The sequence below is a fragment of the Primulina eburnea genome, chromosome 4, assembly GCF_022965805.1.
Source record: "Primulina eburnea isolate SZY01 chromosome 4, ASM2296580v1, whole genome shotgun sequence".
In the NCBI taxonomy this organism is placed as follows: domain Eukaryota; kingdom Viridiplantae; phylum Streptophyta; class Magnoliopsida; order Lamiales; family Gesneriaceae; genus Primulina; species Primulina eburnea.
Window position 1 is genome coordinate 40,725,788 of NC_133104.1, and position 22,193 is coordinate 40,747,980.

The 22,193-nt window shown below is 34.2% G+C and overlaps 3 protein-coding genes and 1 non-coding gene across 8 annotated transcripts; all 4 read right to left on the bottom strand.

Moving 5' to 3' along the window:
- Window positions 1-920: 920 nt before the first annotated feature.
- Window positions 921-5,972, bottom strand: LOC140828942 (transcription termination factor MTERF15, mitochondrial). 5 transcript variants are annotated; one of them, XM_073191823.1, is made up of 4 exons: window positions 5,820-5,969; window positions 5,354-5,424; window positions 3,703-3,771; window positions 921-2,222 (listed from the first exon to the last, which is right to left on the bottom strand). In XM_073191823.1, exons 3-4 carry the CDS (start codon window positions 3,760-3,762, stop codon window positions 1,086-1,088), a joined length of 1,197 nt encoding a protein of 398 aa, XP_073047924.1. In that variant the 5' UTR covers window positions 3,763-3,771; window positions 5,354-5,424; window positions 5,820-5,969; the 3' UTR covers window positions 921-1,085. The 5 variants fall into 5 exon arrangements, with proteins under 5 accessions (XP_073047924.1, XP_073047923.1, XP_073047925.1 ...); XM_073191822.1 differs by having other exon boundaries at window positions 3,703-3,940; XM_073191824.1 differs by having other exon boundaries at window positions 5,253-5,424.
- On the bottom strand, window positions 5,655-5,753 carry LOC140831300 (small nucleolar RNA Z122). Its single transcript, XR_012117868.1, has one exon. It is a non-coding gene; the product is annotated as a small nucleolar RNA Z122 (small nucleolar RNA).
- Window positions 5,973-10,194: 4,222 nt separating the features above from the next.
- LOC140828943 (uncharacterized) lies at window positions 10,195-15,000 on the bottom strand. The gene is made up of 6 exons (XM_073191826.1): window positions 13,880-15,000; window positions 13,477-13,541; window positions 13,245-13,367; window positions 11,514-12,236; window positions 11,025-11,241; window positions 10,195-10,943 (listed from the first exon to the last, which is right to left on the bottom strand). The coding sequence occupies exons 1-6, from the start codon at window positions 14,172-14,174 to the stop codon at window positions 10,417-10,419; spliced, it is 1,950 nt and encodes a 649-aa protein (XP_073047927.1). The 5' UTR covers window positions 14,175-15,000; the 3' UTR covers window positions 10,195-10,416.
- A 2,637-nt stretch (window positions 15,001-17,637) lies between these two features.
- On the bottom strand, window positions 17,638-19,586 carry LOC140828945 (uncharacterized). Its single transcript, XM_073191827.1, has 3 exons — window positions 19,330-19,586; window positions 18,308-18,408; window positions 17,638-18,173 (listed from the first exon to the last, which is right to left on the bottom strand). The coding sequence occupies exons 1-3, from the start codon at window positions 19,382-19,384 to the stop codon at window positions 17,889-17,891; spliced, it is 441 nt and encodes a 146-aa protein (XP_073047928.1). The 5' UTR covers window positions 19,385-19,586; the 3' UTR covers window positions 17,638-17,888.
- Window positions 19,587-22,193: the final 2,607 nt, after the last annotated feature.

Genomic DNA, 22,193 nt, shown 5'->3' on the forward strand with positions numbered 1-22,193 from the left:
GTAATCAGATGCCTGTGTTTTCTAATATTATGTGTACCATTCGACATGACTCGAGCGTCTAATAGGCTTCAAAGTATCCGATATTATGGTTTTGAGAGAGAAAACACTACAATGTTTACATCTGAATAATTGAGTTCACATGGTTAGATGATTAAGCAAGGGGATGAATTGTTATAGGTGTTTATGGGTACTATATAATTAAAAATTAAAACATGTAATGAATCTAGAGTGTATTTTTAAGAGGTCCTATAAGATACGATGGTTGTCTGCAAGTAGGATCCATAGACACCATTCAACTGCAAGCGCGACCCATAAATGCCAATCGACGACACAACCGAGTAACAATTAGGAGTGCAATCTATTTCTAACAGCCGTTCACAAATTCAAAAGTTCTAAAATACCGAATTCCTTTCGAGGAGTGAAAACACCTTTTTCTTAGAAAAATCAAAATACTTGGCGAACTTTTTAATCACGCTTCCCAAGTATTTTAAATTTTTTCTATTCGTGCTTTTGGATCGAGCAATTCCTAAAAGGTTAAAACTTGTAAAATCACAGCCCAATTGAGACAGACTCGTCCAAGTTCATTCCCAGATGTGACTACAGACCGGACCATAGTCTTGTTTTTAAATATTCTGGTTAAAATCGTAGGATCAACGTCGTTGACCTAGTTTTTTCCCCGGGATTTCATTGGAAAATATCTTACTTCTATCAACACTGATTGAATTATTATTAAATTGAATAGCAAATTTTTTGAATTTTTTTTTTTGTATAGATGAATTGTAATTTGAATTATTATAATATACTTGAAATCAAAATTATTTTGATCGTACAACAAATTAAAAATCAACTACCAGCTATATATATATATATATATATATATATATATATATATATATATATATATATATATATAACCCATAGTCATCTCAATAAATGAACCCTGCTTATCAAATAATAGATTAAAGAGCCAACGTCCAAAACCTTCAGTTCATCGTTGAGAAAGGTTTAGCTAGACCATCAAAGAGGCCCTCAAAAATACTAAAAATAGCCTAAAAATTACATGCTATTTTCAGATACAAAAAATATCAGAAGGGAAATCCTTTACTAGAGTTCTTCTTCGAGGACTCCGCCAATCTTCTCACACATTTAGCATTGTTGTAAAATGTATGGAGTTCATGGGCTACATCACCCGAGTGACGAGTAATAAATGCGGAGACGAAACGCTTATCAGACATCCTCAATGCTCGTAGCATTGCAGGCCCCTTGATTCCAGGTTCAACTCCCATATCCTCTATTTTACAAGCTAACAGATAACGTGGCTTTAATACATTCTCCAGATTGAAGTATAGAAGGAATGGGTTACCTAGTACCAAATTGGCTGATTGTTTCATGGTGCCTAGTATAAAAGTCATGTTTCTCTGAACTTTATCAATGGACAGCGTCAACACGAGTGGAGAACGTCCAATGAGACAAAAAATCTCATCCTCTGAAAACCCATATTTCTCAAAATTTACCACCTTTTCACGAATGGTAGCAATGCGGGATATGGCAAAGAGGGAAACCACATGCTTGTACATTCTAGATTCCTTTGATACCCCGGTTTTACGGATGTAATCCATCTTCTCATCATTTAGATTAGTCCGAGGGATTACGGTGGGACGCGACAGAAGCACAGCAATCAAGTCCCTATTGCTAACACCCAGTGATTCATAAATGGCAATGACCGGCTTGATTTTGTTGTGGAAGTCGTAGGTAAGTAAAGAAGGATTCCGCACAATAGCCTTGGCCAGGACCTGCCTAGAGCCGAAGAAGGCCTCAAAATATTCAAGGCGTTCATTTAAAAATAAGTTGATTCTGCAGTTGAGAAAGCGAGGACGGCAATGAATCATTTTGACGAGGTCAGAGGATGTGATACCGAGCTTAGATAATATTTCAAGCTTAGACTGAAGTATTTTGGGATCTGTTTTACGTAAAGACGGACGCCGTGAAAAAATCTTGGATATATCATTCTCACCACAACCCCATTCTCCCAATATGTCAGCAGAGTTTTTTATTTTGACACAGCTTCCTGCCAATTCCACGTCTTCGCTTAAAGCTTCAGTTGAATCTAAAGATGAGGTCGAGAATAGACAATAATTTATCTTGTATCGATATGTGTTGAAAGGGGAAATTGTAACAGTCCGGAAAATGTCAGCATCAATTTTTCCGAGTTGATTAAGACCCTAGAAACACAAAAAACTCCATATTTTCAGCTCTCAATTCAATAAGGCGAGTCAGCACCAAAGCAACATGAAATTCTGGATAAATGACAATCGAAAAGTAAAACTAAAGGTAATACAAAATTCAAGGTATCAACAAACCCATAGCTCCTATCAAGTATCTAGATTTCCAAATATTTAACCCTTACTTTCTTTGAATGACTGGCACCAACAAAGGGTCAGCAAAAATGCTGGTACATATTTGGTTATGTTTCTGGTAATTCCGTAAAACATTTTCCGGAAATAAATGTCTACAAATTGAATTTGGGAATATGGTGTATTGTGTCCGGAGAAGGCATTTCTACAGTAGATGTCAACTATAGTAGAAATTATTTGGTTTTTTTCAAATATTAAGTCGTTATTTTAAAATTTGAAAATATAATTTATTTTGTCAGTATTTAATCTATGATTAAATTATTTTTGAGAATGATGAAAAGTTGAATTAAGAATAACAATTGCTTAATAGAATGTGAAAAAGGATGAATTTGTGTTCAAGGGATAAAATTGAAGATAATGTAAATATGTATCATGTCGTTTTTGTGAATTAAAAATATTTCCCATAAAGATAAGGTAGCAATGCTCAAAGGATTTCACAGCACAAAGTGCAAAAATAAGGTAGATGAGATCCTGAGTAAAATAACCAGTTTAGGCAATATTATTTTGGTTAAATATTCAGTTCTTTGATCAAGGTAAAAAATCATCAGTTACTTGCTCTATGAAATAGGGAAAAGAAAGATTCGAACAGCTTGATGTAGCAAGCACCAAATAATTTCTTGAATAAGAGATCAGTCCCAAAGTGACATCATAAGTTCTTTTTAGTTTTCTTGAATAAGAAAACAGTAAAAGATCAAATCACAAAGATAACAGAAAACTAACATTATGAACTCACCCATGGATGGAACCCCACACCCTCAACTCTGCACTGCTCCTATATTTTTTAGAATCAGAACAATAAATAAAAAAGAAAATGATAATGATAATTTACCCCATGTCTCCTATATCTATTAACCTAAATCTCTAATCTCTATTTTTCTCTCCAAGCTGGTATCTTTAATTAATTTCTTTCAATCTTTAAGTTGCTAATCTTTTAAAAAAAATTCAATATCTAACCTCACCACTTGTTGAGATTAATCCTATTAAAAAATATTTAATTGCCGATATATATTGGGTAAGAGATTGCTAAACTTTCAACATTGACTAAATTATGTATAAGTTTGAAAAATGACACATAAATGTTAACTACTATATTTTATTTTTATGTTTTAAAAATTATTTTCACTGGCTACGTCCCTGCACTCGCCCAACAAATTTGGTCACTCAACTCCACCAACATGATATAATAAAAAAGACAAGAACAACGAAATGTCTAACCTAATAAAGAAAAGACCCAAAACCACCAAAAAGGAAAAGACTTATAAAAAAATGTAGAGGAATGGGGACTTACAGCATGGAGAGAAGGGGTACCATTGTTGCAACAGTGTTGACGAAAAAGAGCAGCACCCATCTGCAGAAGCTGTGACTAATACCATTTATTTATCAAAACAAGAATGAAAAAATTGAAGTATCATACTTCAAAGACATCAGCGATAAAGCAAGTAGTGATGCATCCTGCTTCACTTCACATCAATTCGTTTAAGGGCACATGATATATTTAACGTCCATTTTGCCAAGCCTAACTCTGCCTGCATGTATGAGTGCATTTCAGTTCACACGAGTCAAAGTTTTTTTTCTAGATATAGACTCAATTTAACTAAATTGGATCCAATATAAGAGGTGAACTAAGAGTCCAACTATGTGGTTGAAAGTAAGTCAGAGGTTGATAAGGAAAAACAATGTCAAGAGTGAGGAGCTATCAAGTCTGTTATTTAAGTGATGCACAAGACAGAGAAAGATACATAAAAATTGTGTATTTAAAATAAAAAGAAAATTTTATATAATTAGGACAGATCCAAGAAAACAAGCATAGCTCAAGGAAGAAAATATAAAATCCAAGGAAACAACGCTAGCAGCTCCTATCAAGTACTTAGATTTCCAACTAGACCTCCAGTTCTTTGAATAACTAGTATCAGCAAAAGGCAACATAAAAGAAAAATGGTTTCACGTAACAGAAAACAAGGTCGACAGGGGCAAAGCAATCAGTATACAAATACGTAGTCAGATCAGACGCTTTAATGGTTGGATTCTTTTTTGGCTACATATTTTTGTTTTCTGAACAAGGGAAAAACCTCGAATTTCTTTGAAGCTTTGCCATCTCGCTTTCCTTGAAGGAAATATGAAGAATGTATCAAGAAATTACAAATATAGTAATACTTTTCACCACACCAGTCTTCATCTTGTTGCATGAATGATTTCACATTTAATCTCATGAGGTAAATTCAATGATGTAAAGAAAATCCGCTGTGGCATTATTATGTGAAATTATGAATTCTTGTCTCACAGTCACACCAAGAAGAGGCAGTCGCTCATTTCACATTGGTACCAGCATTATTGCATAGAAATACGATAAATATGATAATGAAATGTTATTGTTTCGACGACCGCAAGTACAAAGCTAGGCTTAGACAATGGGTATTTTTGGTTTGCGTTATCAGAGGGTGATAGCGTAATAATCCATTCTGATCCAGTGTTTGGTTCGTTCATCAAATCTCATCTTGTGATGAATCTTCAGGCATTTCAATCTCTCTTCAGCAATCTTATAATAAATACTGACTTCCAGAGCCATATTTTGATCCTTAAATCCATCCATTGAGTAAGGAGTGGAAAATGGGGATTGAAAAACAATTGGACTTAATGACTATTAAATTTTATGATAAAATAATACTAGGTTAAATGAACCAAAAAATATATAATACACCCACATCTTTTCCAGAAAAAAGTTGGACAGAGAAGAAAATTGAGGATAGCGTGGAGGACTTTTATTTTATGCATTTATCGCAGAAATGAATACCAAATGCTGTAGAGCACTATATAATTACACCACCCAGATGACTATACTTGTCAATTAGAAATATGCGCAGAGATTCGTAATGATTTTGCTGCACAAACAGGATCACATTTGATTGTTAAGCTATCACTCCTAACCACGCAAACCAAACCTTTCTTGTTTTTTAATCATCCCACCATCAAAAAATCCAAGTCCGTGTAGCTGGGCCGTTTCAATCCAGGCCTACAAGATAATTACCAATAAAAATAACAATCAACACAAATCAATAAGAATCTACAGATGCAACACAAATGATATGCTTTCGCATTAGCACGAAATTCAGTGAATATTGAACATAACAAAAATAAATTGAAAAGGATAAATTCTTTTCGCGGTATTCACTAATTTTAACAGGCACAACACAGTTAGACCGAAAAGTTAACAGAAATACTACAATACTTGCAACAACAGAGTTTGGAATCAGACTGACGTGCAAAAAAATTGTTCAGCAAAGCAACAGATTAATTGAGCCTCTGAAACTTAATCGAATTGAATTCACATCATTTCCCAACTCAGTTCGTCCACGCTACTTGAAGCTTGAAAATCAATTATTGTACAACAGCTGAAAATAAATAAACCTCGGTGAAGAAATTGAAAACATGCGGGTTCCTCATCTTCGGTTTGCAGGCCAATATTGAAATGGGAATGCATATGTATAAGGGCGCGATTCAGCGCTCGCGTTCAGTGAAGAAGCTCATTGCGGCTGAAACCTAAACCTAGATTTGAAAAATTCTGTATATGTATTTATAAATGTCGTTTTTTAAAAATATCTGCATTAAACCTTGACCAAATGATGGTCTGGTCGTGCCCCACACCCAATCAACGTTCCAGATCATTTCATAGGGGAGGATTTTTAAAAAAAACAAAAAACCAAGGGCCAGAAAATTTCTGGCCCTTGGATCTGTCCCTGCAGGCAGTGCCTGCAGGAGCAAGGGTCGAATTTTCCCAAATGATAAGGTGGTTGTTATTATTTTTGGAGTGGATCTCATGTGAGACGTCTCACAGATACTAATCTGTTAGACGGGTTAGTCCTGCTCATATTCACAATAAAAAGAAATATTCTTAGCATAAAAAATTATAATTTTCATGGATAACCTAAATAAGATATCCGTCTCATAAATTCGATCCATGAGATCGTCTCACATAAGTTTTTGTCTTATTTTTGTTGTTAGTACCAAAATATTCAAACATAAAAAATTAATGCATCCAAAAAAAATGAAATTTTCCTCTCAAAGATGACATGAGTATTTTAAATTAACATTGTTCCATCAAAACCTAATATTTTTTGTATTAAAAAATTTTAAAATTGTATTTGAATGGGTGAGTTTTCAAATGTTTTTTAAGTTTTAGATGAGCAAGATTATGCACTTTAATCTATCGTTTGCATATTTATACGCTTTTTCATGTCAATGAGGATGATTTCTAGTCCACCAAATGATGACACAACCAACCATTCAAAACATCGTATAATATCAAACACAAGTACACGAGAAATCTCTTTGGTATATGTGCGACTCAATAGTATAATGACATGTATATTTGAGAACATGTTAAAAACAACTCTCACTGGGCGCCACTAAGATACGCTCCACCAGACGTATAGAATACCTTTGGATAACCTGCTATGGAATCACAAACAACTACATCAAAAAAAAAAAATCGGGCCCTAGAACGACGAACTAGTAAAATTACGAAAAATATAACTGACATGAAATAAAATCAAGTAAAATACAATAAAATACAATGTAGTGCGTAAAATATAACATAATAATAGATATCAAACGGAGTCCAAACGAACAGCATCAACAACAATAACAGTGGCTAGTGGCTACACACATCAGGAACGCATCATCGAGTCGCCATTCATCTATATACATAGCATCGAAGGTACCGGAGGTATCTGATCGTCCATATGTTGTCTTCAGAAGCATATTAATCATATATCACTCATTTCATCAATTGCTCTATGCATCTCAACATCTCAATAACAATAGCATTAAAATGAGTCAAAGCTCAAATTCTATACGACAATAGTTAATATGACTTGGAGAAGAATATTTCAAATATTATTTCCAAAAATAAAACATATTTCTAATTTATTTTAAATAATAGAGATCAATTTTCAACTCAAGATATTAACAATCAAAATAAAAGTGTGAATCCAACCACATAATTTACATAAATAAACAAAGCATGTCACAAGTCATTGCAAAATATTTAATGTCATCACATGTCATTATAGACGTCTAATGAAAATTGTTAATGTATACATCAACTTAATATTTATTTTTTGCATATAAAATCTTAAAGACTTTACAAAAAATCCAAATATGTGGCAAAAATCATTCTCATAAAATTCACATCCTTTTTCTCAAATTATTTCAACTTACTAGCTTGTGTTATTTTGGTCACTAAAATTAAATTTTAAGACTAAAAATCCAATTATCATAATTTCAGGCATTTTTCAAGATTAACATTTCCAACTTGTATGGTTGTACCTAAGTTCAATTTGAAGGTCATAGGTCATCTCATATTTATCCAAAATGTACATACCATATATTACTAAAATGACAGCTCATCCATATTTCATATGAAAATATTGAAGTGAAATTCGATCATTTTGATAGGCTAATTTACAGGAAAACAGAAACTTTCTGAAGCAGATCATGAGACAGATTTCAGTTTCACCATTCATAAAATTCATATCTAATTTATTTTTTAACCAAATCAAGTTTCTCTAGTTAAAAATGAAAAAATAACTTGATTGTATAAGTTTCTTTTGTTGAAAACCGATCTCAACTTTTACACCCAAAATTTAATGGAACATGTCGCATCAACATGACTCACGAAAAAGAATAAAATATATGTGCAGTTTCAGTAAAACGTGCATAATTTTTCTGATTCTAAGTCAAATTAAATGATTTTAGAGTTTTTTCGAAGATAAATCATATGTCTAACTTTCATTTGAACACAAATTTGAAATTTCTAAACAAAACATTTCTGCCCAAGCTAGAAACGAGCTTCCCACTACCGTAGCACACTGTTTCCAACGAGAAAACCACGGCGACAGAGGAGAAAGAACCGCGCAGCTCCGACGCGAAACTGAGGGCCAATGGACTTTTCTTGGTCGCGTCCTTTCTCAAAAGCAGGTAAGGATGACAATGGGGCAGGGTTGGTCGGTGTGAGTAGGGGTGTTCACCGGTCGGTTCGGTTCGGTTTTCGGTTTTTTATTTTGGTTTTTTCGGTTTTCGGTTTTACAAATATATAATCCGATATCCGAACCATTTTTCTTCGGTTCGGTTCGGTTTTCTACCGAAATAGTTCGGTTATTTCGGTCGGTTATTTCGGTTTTGATACAATTATTTAAATTAATAATATAAATATATTATAAAATATAATATGTTATTTTTTTTAAATGATTTCTTAGTAAAATATTTAAATATAAAGTACAAATGAATTACATAAACAACAATCAACTAAGTATTCTTCAAAATAATTCTTCATTCACTAATATCATCTCATTAAATAATATAAAATAAAAATAACATTATTAATTTAATTAAATTTCGGTTTTTTCGGTCGGTTCGGTTTTGACATTTATAATCCGAAACCGAACCAAATTAATTTCGGTTTTAACATTTATATCCGAATTATAAAATTCGGTTTTCGGTTCGGTTTAGTGTTCGGTTTGGATTTTCGATTTTTTCGGTTTTATCCGAAGTTTGAACACCCCTAGATGTGAGTTTGTCATCCTATCTCGTCTCCGAAAATTTTCAAAATTAATCGACTCCATTAACGCAGTCGTCTATAATAATGCTTGAATAAAAACGTTCCCAATTCCCTGTTGTATCCATCAATGGTATATTAAATCAATTACAAATAAAAATTGACGATCGATCAACAAGTTTAGCAATAAAACAATGAATTTTTTTCCCATTTTTAAATTATAAACTAGAGGCACATCATCTATCTACGTGCCGGCCGTAAAATTATGAAACTTCGTGTCGTTTCAACTAATTTGACGGCGCCAACATTTCCACGTGTATAATTAATTACCTAGATAGTGTGACATAAGATTGTTTTTTTTTTTTTTCATCTTTTGATCTCCGATGCTACGGAAATCAAAAATTTAATTGTTCAAAACGAGAATATTATCAAACAAAAATTTATTATTATCTATTTTTATTAGTGATAATATTAATATTAATAATATTTTTAAAAATAATAATATTATTATTAATAATATCATTATTTTTTTATTAATATTATTTTTGACCGGTTTCAGAGATGATGATAGTAATTTAATATCCGTCCTGAAACCAAACCCGAAAAAATCAGAGATTTATGTCCTCGTTAGTAGTTTCAGGTTTTTCCCGTAAGACTCCAAATCCGTGAGGAAAATTGTCATCTCTGTAAATAAGTGGTACATAAAGATTGACCTTGGAGACAGCTTTCTAAATCCATGCTCAAATCCGAATTCCAATCACCGGGTGAAGATATCGACGATCAAAGTTTCCGAATTTGCTTGAGGAAGAAAATAAGAAATAAAATTAGAAGATCGGGAAGATGGTTGGGATGAAGGGTTCTATTTTTGCAAATATAAATGTGTACATAATTGACACAATTCTAATTTAACACTTTAAAATAATTCTTATTAAATATTGACTGATAATTAAAAATGGAGGTGTAACAACAAAAATTTCCGATGAAACTTCATTTTTTGATATTTTTCATCAGTATTGTAATTACTGCTGCTACTGCCATCAGAATCACAATATAACATAACTAGAAATAGAGTGATAAATGATATTGTTACATTATCTTCTTTTATATCCTATATATCTGCACCATGTTGAGGGAACAGCTCCACATTAAACACACAGCCGACCTCACTCATCACTCCCAGAATAATTAGCACTTGGCCAGGATAATTTATACAAGTATCTCAGGGAATGACAAAGAACCCCCGTTCATTATGAGATTAAATTCTCAAAGTACAATATAGAAATCGCCAACCTAATGTTGGGACAAGTTTAATGGTGCTGCTTCCCAATGTGGACTTCAAATCCAGGCTTCCAATAGCCTATAACTAACTATATACAGCTATTTCTACCGACAAAACAAACTCTTCGACCACTTGTAACCATGATTACGGTGCCAAGCAAGGAAAATTATTTACGTGGAAGTTGGAGCGGTCAGAATTTTCACATCTTGATTACAACCAAGTTGGTCTTTGTTTCCATCATCAACATTGTCGTGTTTGTCAGCGAGAGAATTTTCTTGATCACACTTCATTTCTGCGTCTATTAAGTCATAACCCACAGTGTCCTCTTCGAGTTCATGGGTAGGGCCCATGCAAGTTTCCTTATCTTCTGCTAATTCAAGAACTTGCTGCTGCTCATCATTGGCATAACCATCTTTTAAAGGGACATTTGTCAGCGTCATGCCTGACAAATCAGGAATTTCCTCAAAAACAGCACTGAGTTTGTGAGTTGTGACAAGTTTCTGACAGGAAGTAGTAGAATTATGGGATTTCCTTTCCTTGGAAAAAGCTGAAGATTTTGAGAGCTTAGTGTCTACGCTAGCTGCAGATATGACGCCGAGAACATTAGGATTTGGCTTGATATCCACCCACCGTCCGCCAACCCAATCTCTTGAAACTCTCAGGTTCTTTAACTCGATATTCAAATGCAAGTTTTCACCTGACATCATATTCAGTTTTCTTAGAAATACATAAGCCGTTGAAAATAAAACTCTGGAATTGACAGCAACAGGGTACAAACCTGGAAGATAAACTCGGTAACCACCGTTTATCGAGTCACTGGCATCGGAAACAACCCCTTCCCACCAACCATCACTCCGCCATGCATCAACTGGATCTCCAACCTCAAAGGTTTGGCTACTTTTACTGCAAGTATAGAAGGGTCTAATAGTTAGGCGATCAGGATGTCTCATTCCCAGTGTATCAGCTTTGGCCACTCTATGCGTTGGAATCCATTCCTACAATTAGAAAGAAAAGGTACAGTGTTCCTGTGTTGAGGAATGACTACACAAATGCAATAACTGACCATGGTACATTAAATTACAACGAGCTGCGAGAAAATAATGATGAAACTTTACAACAAATGCTTATGAAATGGTGCGTCAAACATATAGAATACATCTCTTCTGTTATTGAGAATGTCACGGCAGCAATCATTAGTTTATTTGCATCCAAAAAGTAAAAATGGTTTCAAAGTGAATGCTTCGACATGAGCTTTGCTAATGAATACCTCAAGATTGGAGCAACTATCTTCATCCTTAACATCATCGTATTGAATTTTCATCTGTTTCCTGGAGATCTCCAAGACTGAACACCTGAACCAACAGCCTCGAATACCACTGTCTTGGCAAAGAAACTCGATCTTTTCATTTGACCTAAAAACTGGAGTACACGGAAGTTGGTCTTCAACATGCTTGAGGAAACTTTGCTCCTTGCTCAATACATCATACTTATATGATAGATCATATGCAGTCTTTTGATTCTCTCCGCAACTTCTATTCCTTTTAGCTCCCACTTTTACATCATCCTCAGAACTATACTCTTCCTCAAAAAAATCAGGGCCAAAACACGAGAAAATCGATTGATCAAAATATCCACGCAAGTTACTCAATTTGAAAGGCTGTACTCTGTTACTCTTGAATTGTCTGAAGCAAAAATGCATTTTTCTCAATATGTCGCCAGGGAAAACTGAAAGGCATTTCTCATAGTGTTCACGAGTCAAGACTACGGCAAGACCATCAACACATTCTGCGCTGATGACTTGTACGTAAGGAGTGATGAAGACTTCTTTAGGATGAGGATTCCGTAAAGAAACAACTCCACGGACTTCCTCATTGTGGTGAAACCATCTCACTTTAACCTTTTTCTGGCATTTTCTATCTTCGTACATATCTTCCAAATATGCAATATAGCGGCTCTCTTTTTCAGCCATCACAAAGACAAATGATTGTACCTACCGTAGAATCCATGAGAAAGAGTTGGGAGTTCATCAAGTTAATTGCAGATAATTCAAAAACAACCTTACTGTTACTAGGACTAAGCGTTTGGAAGGAAGTGGTGAAATTCTTAAGCATGCTAGAGTTTTACATCAGCCATGGTCAAAAAGCCACAACCAGCTTAAAAGAGATTGTCATATCATAGAAATTTATCAACTTATTCAGGTTTTGATTTGTTTTCAGATTCGAACAGGCTAGACTCATACACAAAAAGGAGTTAAAGCATTCATTTTATTATATACGTTTTAAATTCTCTTTTGTAGTTGTTTGACTATTTGATGTTGTACCTTAACGTAGATTATTTGAAAAAATACTAATTCTAGGTGTGCTTGAGTTTTCAATATGAAGTTGAATTGCTGAGAATATGAAAATTATATTTGTTTATTCTTAAAAAAATGAATTTGTACAGCATACTGTGTTTAACATAAAAAATCATACTATTAAATCTTATGTCTCATTTAATTTTGTAGGATATCGATAAAAAACTAAATATTTTAAAAAGAAAATGCTTTACATATACATACTATGTAGTATACAAATATTACGATACACGCACATGTTGCATGTGCTACGGCTTCTAGTTAGTAAAAATAGTATAATATTAACAATAACAATCATCTTGATAATAAACACTGTAGTGTAAATTTTCTTTTTTAATAAGAAACAATTTATAGCATTGTTGGAGGGCATGAAATCCTTCCACTGCCAACTCTAAAATATTTAAATTGAAAACCCAGTTTGCAATTCTAAACATTCGACATACAAAAGTACACACAATTAGGTTAGATTAAATAGGTATGCATCCGATTATTATTGATTATTACGTATTAAGAAACAAAACGAGTCACTTCAAGTTCTTTGCCTTCTCTTACCCAAACATTCAAATAGAATATGCCAAGAAAACAACGCATTCAATTAGGAAACTCAACAGAATCTTCATACATTTGGTAATGTAGTAAACTTACCGCAATTGAAGTTTCATTCCTCTTAAATGCTGGGTAGTGCGTCAATTGTTTACTGCATGTCCATGCTAAACCCAACCACTTAATATCTAATTGATGACCTTGCAAGTTCCTTCGTAAATGGCACTAATGTACAAGTTTGATGGCATGTAAAGTACAAATTTCAGATGAACATGTCAACATAAAACAAATAGCAAAAGCAGAATACTTCGCAAAAAAAAAATAGAACACGTACATTATGAGAAGGCATCTGGTTTAGCTTCACACTGCCGTCAGAGATAGGATCATCTTTGGGTGACACTACAATCAAAAGGTTACAATATGTTAACCTAAATAATTATTGATTGACTCCAACTCCTAATCAGATCAAATGTCAATTATGTCCTTGCACCGTCAACCTAGCTGATTTTTTGCTATGAAAATATGTACACTCCACCAAAATTTTACCAGAATCCTATATCATCCAGGAAAATTATCATAAAGCATTTCTATGAATAAATTTCAAAAACATGTATTTCATTTACAGAGGCTTGATTACCTAGAGATCATCACACTGGACAAAACAAGTACTACTAGTCTACTAGTAGCACAGTCAACATGTACCCCTTAGGAGGGGAAAAAGAAAGGGGAAAACATACTGGCATAATCTTCTGGCCAATGCTGCTTTGACAACATAGAAGTAAGCCAATTCACAACCTCTCTTCTCGATCTCCATCTGAAACCGGCATGGACTGAGTTTTCGGCCCTGTGAACACTCAAGAACTCTTCTGATACAACATAAAACATGTGCCTAACACTCCTCTCAGTGCCCACAACGGCAAGAATGGATTCCCCTGAATTATCCTTCAAAAAATAGTGTACCACACGGTTTCCCCTCTCTTTGGACACATATAACTCTTTCCACTCCACAAAATAGTTTTCATGTGCAGCCATAATGTACAATTAGAATGTCTATTAGCGATACTGGGATAAGGAATTAAAGCAGCAGTCTTAATATGAAGGAAAACCAATTAAAGCTAAAAGCAACCTCGAAAAATCCGGGGAAGAGTTATCTAAACATCTGTTGAACATGATGTGAAGAACCTTCGGCTAGACTAGCTTAGGAAAAAAAGCACAAAGGAAAACCATAAACTGAAAAGTTAGAGGTACCCCAAGAAGAGGTACCTTGCCACCCGACGAGAGGAGCAAATTATCCTAACAGCCTCGAGTCTGAACAAATTCAACACAATCTTGAAATTTTGAACCTTACCTAAACTCCTCCAAGACCCCAAAAAAGTCTAACAACGCAGTAAGACTAGTCACACCCGAGGAAAAACTCACCAAAAGATCTGGCAAATAATAACAAACCCGTGTTAGCTGACAAGATTAACGGCTCAAAAGTAAAAGGCAGCGACTTTGCAAGGCTTTCTCCCTAGTAGTAGACGAATCGACACGAAAATCAAAATGGGCAAACATGGTGAGAGCAGAAGAAACTTCAATACAAAGAACAAAAAGCGGGTTTTGAGCAGAATTTCAAGTCAAGAAAACCCCGCTATGAAACTCGCCAAAAGTCGAAATTATTCTTCATTTCTAGGTACTTCTACCCAGGTAGGTTAGCCGAACTCAAACTAGAGAGGACTAGTCGTGAAAATATATCGTTTCTGAAGTAAAACAGAAAAAAAATCTCTCAGAAAAGAATTTGTGGAGTTTCGAGAATTCATTCTCCGGAGGAGGAGGAGGACTGGGAGAGAGAATATAGAGTAGGGAAAATGGAACAAGCGAAAATTAGGGTGTGGCCAATCTGACGTTAGCAAGGAATGCATCGACGGCTAGTAGATTATCAGGTTTTTTTTCAATAGTTTATTTCTAATAATTCATTTGGATTTTTTCAAAAAGAAATTAAAAATTGCTTGATTAGTCCAACTGTACAGGTTGTGTTTGGCTAGTCTAAGAAGAATCTCCTATCTACATATTACATATTATTTGAAATTAGTTGTTTTTTAAAAAAAAAAAACATTTTTCAATTTGCACAAAAAAAAAACTTAAAGATGGTGTGGTGTTATGTTTTATTATTTGAGAGAATGACCAGTTAGTTTTTGAAAATAGTAAACATTAGTATTTCACTCGTGCGATATATATCATGAAATTAATTAATATGCTAAATTGTATAAATTTTTTAAATGAAAAAAAAAATGATTATCATACAATTAAGAAACAAATTTTTTCACATATTATGAAAAATTTCTCTAAATATAATATTTGCTGTTGAATTTTTTTTGCTACTATCAATATCATATATCAAATTTTTTTGACATGGGATTTGTAACTTTAGATACAGCGACATACAACTGATCATGACTGGAAACTGCCTTTTTTCAAAAAATTCCTACATGAGATAAAGATCGGCCATGACTTTTGTTGATTGTCATTGCATATGATACAATGAATAAAATTATCTTTGTTGGAATTTGAAAAGAAGTCTTGGATCGAAAAGAATCAATGACAATCTTGGAATAATAACTTTATGACCTTCATTAGTTCCAGTTAAAATCTTTCCTTTTCAATAAATCAACATAGTTCTATTGCATAGTTCAAGAGAATGATATATATTCCGCAACAACATAATCGGAGTTCCTACCTTCAAGTTTAACTCGTGATTTGATACTTCAGAATACTTGATGGAGTTTAAGAACTCAAGGGTATGCACATCATTTAATAAATCAATATTTTTATTTGAATGACACGTTGTGTCAGAACTTGGACACAATCTTCCATCTGAATGGTTCATAGAAATCATGTATTCATTTACCGATTGAACGGCATCAAGAGTCGGGGCCAATATAGCTCTTTGCTGGAAATATATTGCATCACTAACTGTATTTCCAAACAATGGATATGTGCTCTCAACAATTATTGCAATAGGATCATTGTAATCTTTCAGCAAAAGTTCGTCAGTTAGCAATCCAATTCGAAATTTTTTTCATTTCAGCATTTTCTTGATCAGAACCCAAATTTTGCGGTCTCATGTTTTTCGTCAATATCAAAACTTTGCAATGTCTCCAAAAATACGATGAATTAATAGTCGCAAGAACAATATAATGTCTACTACCTTTTGGAATAACAGGTAATATTTGTCGAAAATCAGCGTCGAAAACAACTATTTTTCCTCCATAAGGCACATGAAGGCTTGAATGATTGACGAATCTCATTATATATTTCATACTTTTATCCAGAGCTTCAAAACAAAACTTGTTCGCCATTGAAGCCTCATCCCAAATGATAACATTAGATTTTATTATAAGTTCTGCAAGAGGACTTCCTTGCTTGATATTGCATGTTGATTCCTCAGTAGAAATAAATGGAATTGAAAAGCGATAGCAGAACAAATGCTATATCACTGGATGTCACGTTCAAACAATTTATCCATTTGATCTCAAGCATGCAAACATAGTTTTCAAAATAAATGTTTTTCCAATGTCTCCATATCCATATACAAAGAAAATGTCTCCCGTATTTGAATCGTATTATATACTTGGCGTGGTTGATTGTTCAAATTATTTAAGAGATTATGATGTTCTCTGAACATAGCTCCTATAAAATCACATCTCATCAAATAAGGCATCCAATAGACAAAAATTATACAGCGGGTGCTTTTGACATAATTATATTATGCATTAACTCTTTCAAATTACGAAAATTTCAAATTGCATGCATTGAGTGTCAAACATTTTTTATTATTGAGGATAACAGACATGTTTATTGAAAGTAATTTAATGTCTATTTGAAATATTTTAATTTTCTTGGGCCTCTTATTTGAATTTTAAGATGACAATTCAAGAGATGCAATATGCATGTATTTTTTGGAAGAAAACTATTATGCATTATCTATTTCAAATTTAAGTAATCTCAAAATAACATGCATTTGGGTAAAAAATGATTACAAAATGATAATTTAATATTATTTGAAAAACCTTGTTTAAGTAATAACTTTTAATACTCAACCATTTTTTTTAAATTAAATAAACTAATTAATTTTTTTTAGTAACTAATTTGAGCAAGAACTTTCTTATTTTGATAAAATTCATAAAATTAGATAAACCTTGATGCATATTGTTGTCATAAGTAATGTTTAGTAAGTTGATTTTGTGAGGGCGTGAGACGTGGCACTTACAGTTCAACTGTAGTTTAATTTTAGCATGTTAATTTTCAAGGTAACAAATATTTTGTCCAATAAAATGAATGATGATTCTATCGTTTCACTTTAAATAATCAAAAGTAATTTTTGCGGGATATTGACGGTTTCCAAACATCATAAATCAGTCTAGAATGATTAGACAAATATTTATATGATAAGATATTAATTGATTATTCATATTTATTTTATTCAATGGTGGAATAGATTTTACAAAAGATAAACTAGTATCATACATCATTAACTTTATATTGATTTATCGTATTTGTATTGAACATCATTCACCACCCCAACAGTGAACCAAACGGTGGCTTAACAGTATAAATTTACTTGTTCTCACATTATACTATTATAGGCAGCATTAATGTTCATATGCAAAATAACTGTCGGGGTATGAAAATGGTCGGAGAGATGACCTGAGCAAAGGAATGGATTAAAGATCAGCCGGCGGCAGTATTAAACTGGTAAATGACAACTTAATGGTGGCAGGTCTTCTCAAACTCCGACTCGTGACAATGGGGATCAAGCCATTCAACGGGAGAAAGCTCCTTCGATGAAATTATGGGAATTTTCTCACCACCAACAAGCTCCCTTAAATTATCCACCTTATTCTCGCGCTCGCTTCCAGTGCAACGTCTATCAGCCTCCTTGAGTTTCAGCTTAAACCTTTGCTTGCGGCCAGATGAATCATGAACTTGTTCTTTTGATTGAGTTGGAGGCGCTCCATGGTCTCCAAGGTGTATATCCTCCTCTTTTCTCGTCTGTTAAAGCATTTCAAACATCATGTGTGATCCATTTCAACCATAAGAAACTAACAGTTTCGATCCGAGTGTCTCAGGAACCCCAAAAAGAAAAGATAATTTATTCTAAGATTAACTAAAAGCTCCGGCATTACCTCAGCTACAGACAGTTTAGAGTTGTCAGCTACAGGGGAATTGGCTTTATTTTCGTCCAAATCTTCGATTTCCAAGCTTGGTATCACAAATCCATCAGTGTCTTCGACAAAACATTAAAGAATCAAATACTCAGCATAGATTGTATCTAATATCATGGAACTTCGTATAGATTGACAGCCTGGATTGAACAATGCTTAAACAGAAACTTAAAGCTCAGCAGTGCTTGCATGGCATCATCAAACCTTATCACCTTTGAAATGCTTTAAGAGTCAGATTCGAATTAATCCACGACACCTATTTACTATGGCATATAAATATAAAATCACAATGTACCCTTCATTTGAAGCACTGGTTTTTGTGTCTACTCCCGGGAGGGTACTGGGAAGACATTCAATATGCTGGTACAAAACATATCTTTGCGGATCAACATAGGAGGGTACAAGCTTATAGCTAGACCAGCTCAGTCGAGGATCCGGCAAAATGAAGCAACAGTTAAACCATCTTAATAGACTCAACTATCTTCTCAAACTTTGTCATCGCCAGCCATCAACATCCAAGTTGGCTCAATAAAACACCATAAAGTAACTATAAAACTTAAAGTAGCACATTTTTGTCTATTACAAATTCATTGTGTGTGTGTGTGTGTGTGTGTGTGATGTTGCGGGTTTCTATTTCATTATAATGCTATCGTTATTCAAAGCCTAGCCTATAAATTTCAATCTCCTCCAAGTAACAGAGCATTCTTCATAAGCTGCAAATAAAGGTGAAAGGAAAAACAATCCATCGACCCCAAAAGAACAAACAAAAAAGCTGGTCATATACTTCAATTGGCCAAACTAAGCCCCGTGATTGAAATTCCACTCACAACGTAACTGTTCCAATTTTCAATTCGCGGCTCAAAATCGATTATGCCAATGGTAAAAATTTAACAAAGATTTCAAAATCAATTAAAATACACAGAGAGTCAGAAAGATAATAAGAACCGGCCTAAACAACAAAGACAGAAAAAAAGAGGGAATACCCCACTCATCTTCTTCAATGGAGGAACGAGGAATTTGCACCGGATATAAGTCCATGAAATACAGACGATAATGGACCTGAGCCCGCCACCGATATCTTCGCCTGATTTCACCACAAGTACAACCGCCGCGTTGATTTGCCCGCAACTAGAGAAAGCTCGCAGCTTCAAACAGTACAGAATCGAAATTGCTCCATCGTGGAGGTAGTAATAGTAATATCCGAAATACGGATTCCTTTTGGCGAATCTATGGCACTCATTCTATTTTTTTTTTTTTTTCACACTAGTTATTCTGCACAAACATCGCCTGTATAATTTTTTTTATTATTATCAATTAATTAAAATAAAATTTGACAAATTATAAAAAGATTAAATTGATATTTAAATAGTTAAAATTAAAAATTAAAAATAAAAATATGTTTTGAAATTTAAAAAACAAACTAAACAAAAAACAAAAGTGTAATATTAATATCATATAAAAGGACAAAGTTAGAAGAAAAAGTTAAGTGTTTCTTAGATAATTATTATCATGTCCTTAATTTTAATAAAATAGAATAGATTTATTAAATTAGTTTTCAAAATTAAAACACATCGAATTTATTTTAATTGACGGATAGAGTTCGAATGACTTTTTTACTAAATTCAAATCGAACCCGGTTCGGTCTCAAATATTTTCGTGACTTGCCATTTTTAGTTAAAACTTAATGAATGATTTCCATCGGTTTAAGTGACTTTGGGTGGTTAATTTTGATTTTTTAAATAAACAAGTGGAAACTAAGATAAAATGAATTCAATTTTCCAACATAAAATTAACCAATTTATGTGAATAGTAATTGTGACACGTTAATTTTTATTAAAAAGATAATTTATCAGAAAAGCATATAATTTTATCTATCTATATATATATATATATATATATATATATGTTTCAATAATTGGAAATACTATGATTTTATTCTTCTCTAACGTTTCTCACTAAAAATATAGCCAGTAGATTTTTCTCTCTCAATCTTCTGGGTCCCCTCAAGATTGGTGGGGGTTGACCTCTGCTCGGCCAGATTTTTCCCCTTGTTATAGGCGAAGGATATAATGGATCCTGAAGAAATTGCTAAGATGGTCAAGAATCTCAAGCTTTCACAAAAGAATCAAGCACCTCATGTCATCCTTCCGCCAGATCTGGAATCTCTTGGGAAAAAAAGACTAGAATCATGTCTAGTTGGAAAAGTGTTCTCATCAAAAGCGGTCAATTGAGAGGTATTTCGTGCTAATATGCCCAAGATCTTACAAGCCATTAAAGCTATTGACATTGAAATGGTGGGTGAAAATCTCTTCCTACTCAACTTCAAAGCATTATCGGACAAGAAAAGAGCTATTAGTGAGGGCCCGTGGAATTTTTTTAAAGATCTAGTCTTATTTGCAGAGCCGCAGGGACTTCAAAATCCAAATGATATCACCTTTTTGGAGGTACCATTGTGGGTTCAATTTCATAACTTACCACTTGCTTTCATGCAGCCTGAAATATTGAGGAATTTGGGTGGGACAATTGGGAAGGTCCTCGAAGTGGATGGAGGGGAGCGTGGATTTTGCTCAGGAAGATTTGCAAGACTCAGAATTTTAAAAAATGTAGCTACTCCCCTGGATAAAGGGATTTGTGTTAGCTTGGCTGGATCGACAGAAGATACATGTATTATTCTGCTGTATGAAAAACTGCCCAATTATTGCTTTGCTTGTGGGCGTTTGGGGCATGTTTTGCGGGACTGTGATGATGAGGTCGTGGATAAAATCTCCTTGCAGTTTGGTAATTGGCTTCGAGCCCCTCCTTTGAATTCCATTCGTAGAGCTGGAAGCTCTAGGAGTCGCAACTCAGAGCCTAGCGTCCCTTCAGGGGTTGGGTGAAGGTACGGAGTCACCACCTAACTCAAAACAAGATAAGAATAACTTTGTGTTGGAGGATTTACAGCTGACGTCGGAGGATGGGAATATTTGTCATTCCGAGAAAGAGAAGAAGTTGGAGCTGGTTTTGGCAAGGGATGAGTCATCAGAGATTGTTGGTGTCCTCAAGATTGCAGAGCCTATAGGGAGTGGAGTATGTATAATACCAGATGTTACTATGAATTCAGGGTAAGGATTTGAGAGACGACAAAAAATTCAAAGGCAATAAACAATGGAAAAGATTAGCCCGTGGGATGTTACCAGTTCAACAATCACATGCTGAAGGGGTGGGCTTTGAGCAGGTTGGAAAAAGACCAAGGGAGTTACAGGAGGCACCAGGGGATTCCAGTAAGAAACTTAAAACATTTCAACTGCCCAATAAGTTTGTTGATCCAGATTTGGCGGTGGCTGCTGCACAGCCCCGCCGATCATTATGAATTGCTTCGTGTGGAATGCTCGGGGGCTTGGGAACCCACGGGCATTCAGAGAATTAAGGCGATTGATCGCCAAAAGTAACCCGTCATTATTGTTCATTTGCGAAACTAAATTACGGCAGCATCAGTATGGGTCTTGGAGAAATTTTTTTCAATTCAAAGGTATTTTCTCAATTGACTGTGTGGGACGAAGTGGGGGTCTAGTCTTGTTGTGGAAAGAGCCTTATGATATCAAAATCTGTTCGTATTCGACGGGGCATATAGATTGTATTGTGACGGTTGATCTTAAAGTGTGGAGGTTTACGGGCTTCTATGACAATCCTAAGCCTTCTGAAAGGAGTCTCTCTTGGCAATTGCTTCATCGTTTATATAATATTCATGAACTGAAATTACTACCTTGGCTAATGGGAGGGGATTTTAATGAAATCCTTTTTGAGAACGAGAAAGTTGGGGGTTCTTTGCGATCTCCACATCAGATGGTGGATTTTGGTAATGTTATTT

Excerpts from the sequence above, each read along its gene's own strand:
- LOC140828942 (XM_073191821.1), bottom strand. The coding sequence starts at position 5,855 with ATGAGGAACCCGCATGTTTTCAATTTCTTCACCGAG. Across the intron at positions 3,772-5,819 it reads TTTTCAATTTCTTCACCGAG|CTTCTGCAGATGGGTGCTGC; the intron begins GTTTATTTATTT and ends TATTAGTCACAG. Across the intron at positions 2,223-3,702 it reads GTACCCCTTCTCTCCATGCT|GGTCTTAATCAACTCGGAAA; the intron begins GTAAGTCCCCAT and ends TTGTGTTTCTAG.
- LOC140828943 (XM_073191826.1), bottom strand. The coding sequence starts at position 14,174 with ATGGCTGCACATGAAAACTATTTTGTGGAGTGGAAAGAGTTATATGTG. Across the intron at positions 13,368-13,476 it reads ACCAGATGCCTTCTCATAAT|TGCCATTTACGAAGGAACTT; the intron begins GTACGTGTTCTA and ends CTTGTACATTAG. Across the intron at positions 11,242-11,513 it reads ATAGTTGCTCCAATCTTGAG|GAATGGATTCCAACGCATAG; the intron begins GTATTCATTAGC and ends TTCTAATTGTAG.
- LOC140828945 (XM_073191827.1), bottom strand. The coding sequence starts at position 19,384 with ATGGACTTATATCCGGTGCAAATTCCTCGTTCCTCCATTGAAGAAGAT. Across the intron at positions 18,409-19,329 it reads CATTGAAGAAGATGAGTGGG|ACACTGATGGATTTGTGATA; the intron begins GTATTCCCTCTT and ends GTTTTGTCGAAG. Across the intron at positions 18,174-18,307 it reads CTAAACTGTCTGTAGCTGAG|ACGAGAAAAGAGGAGGATAT; the intron begins GTAATGCCGGAG and ends ATGCTTTAACAG.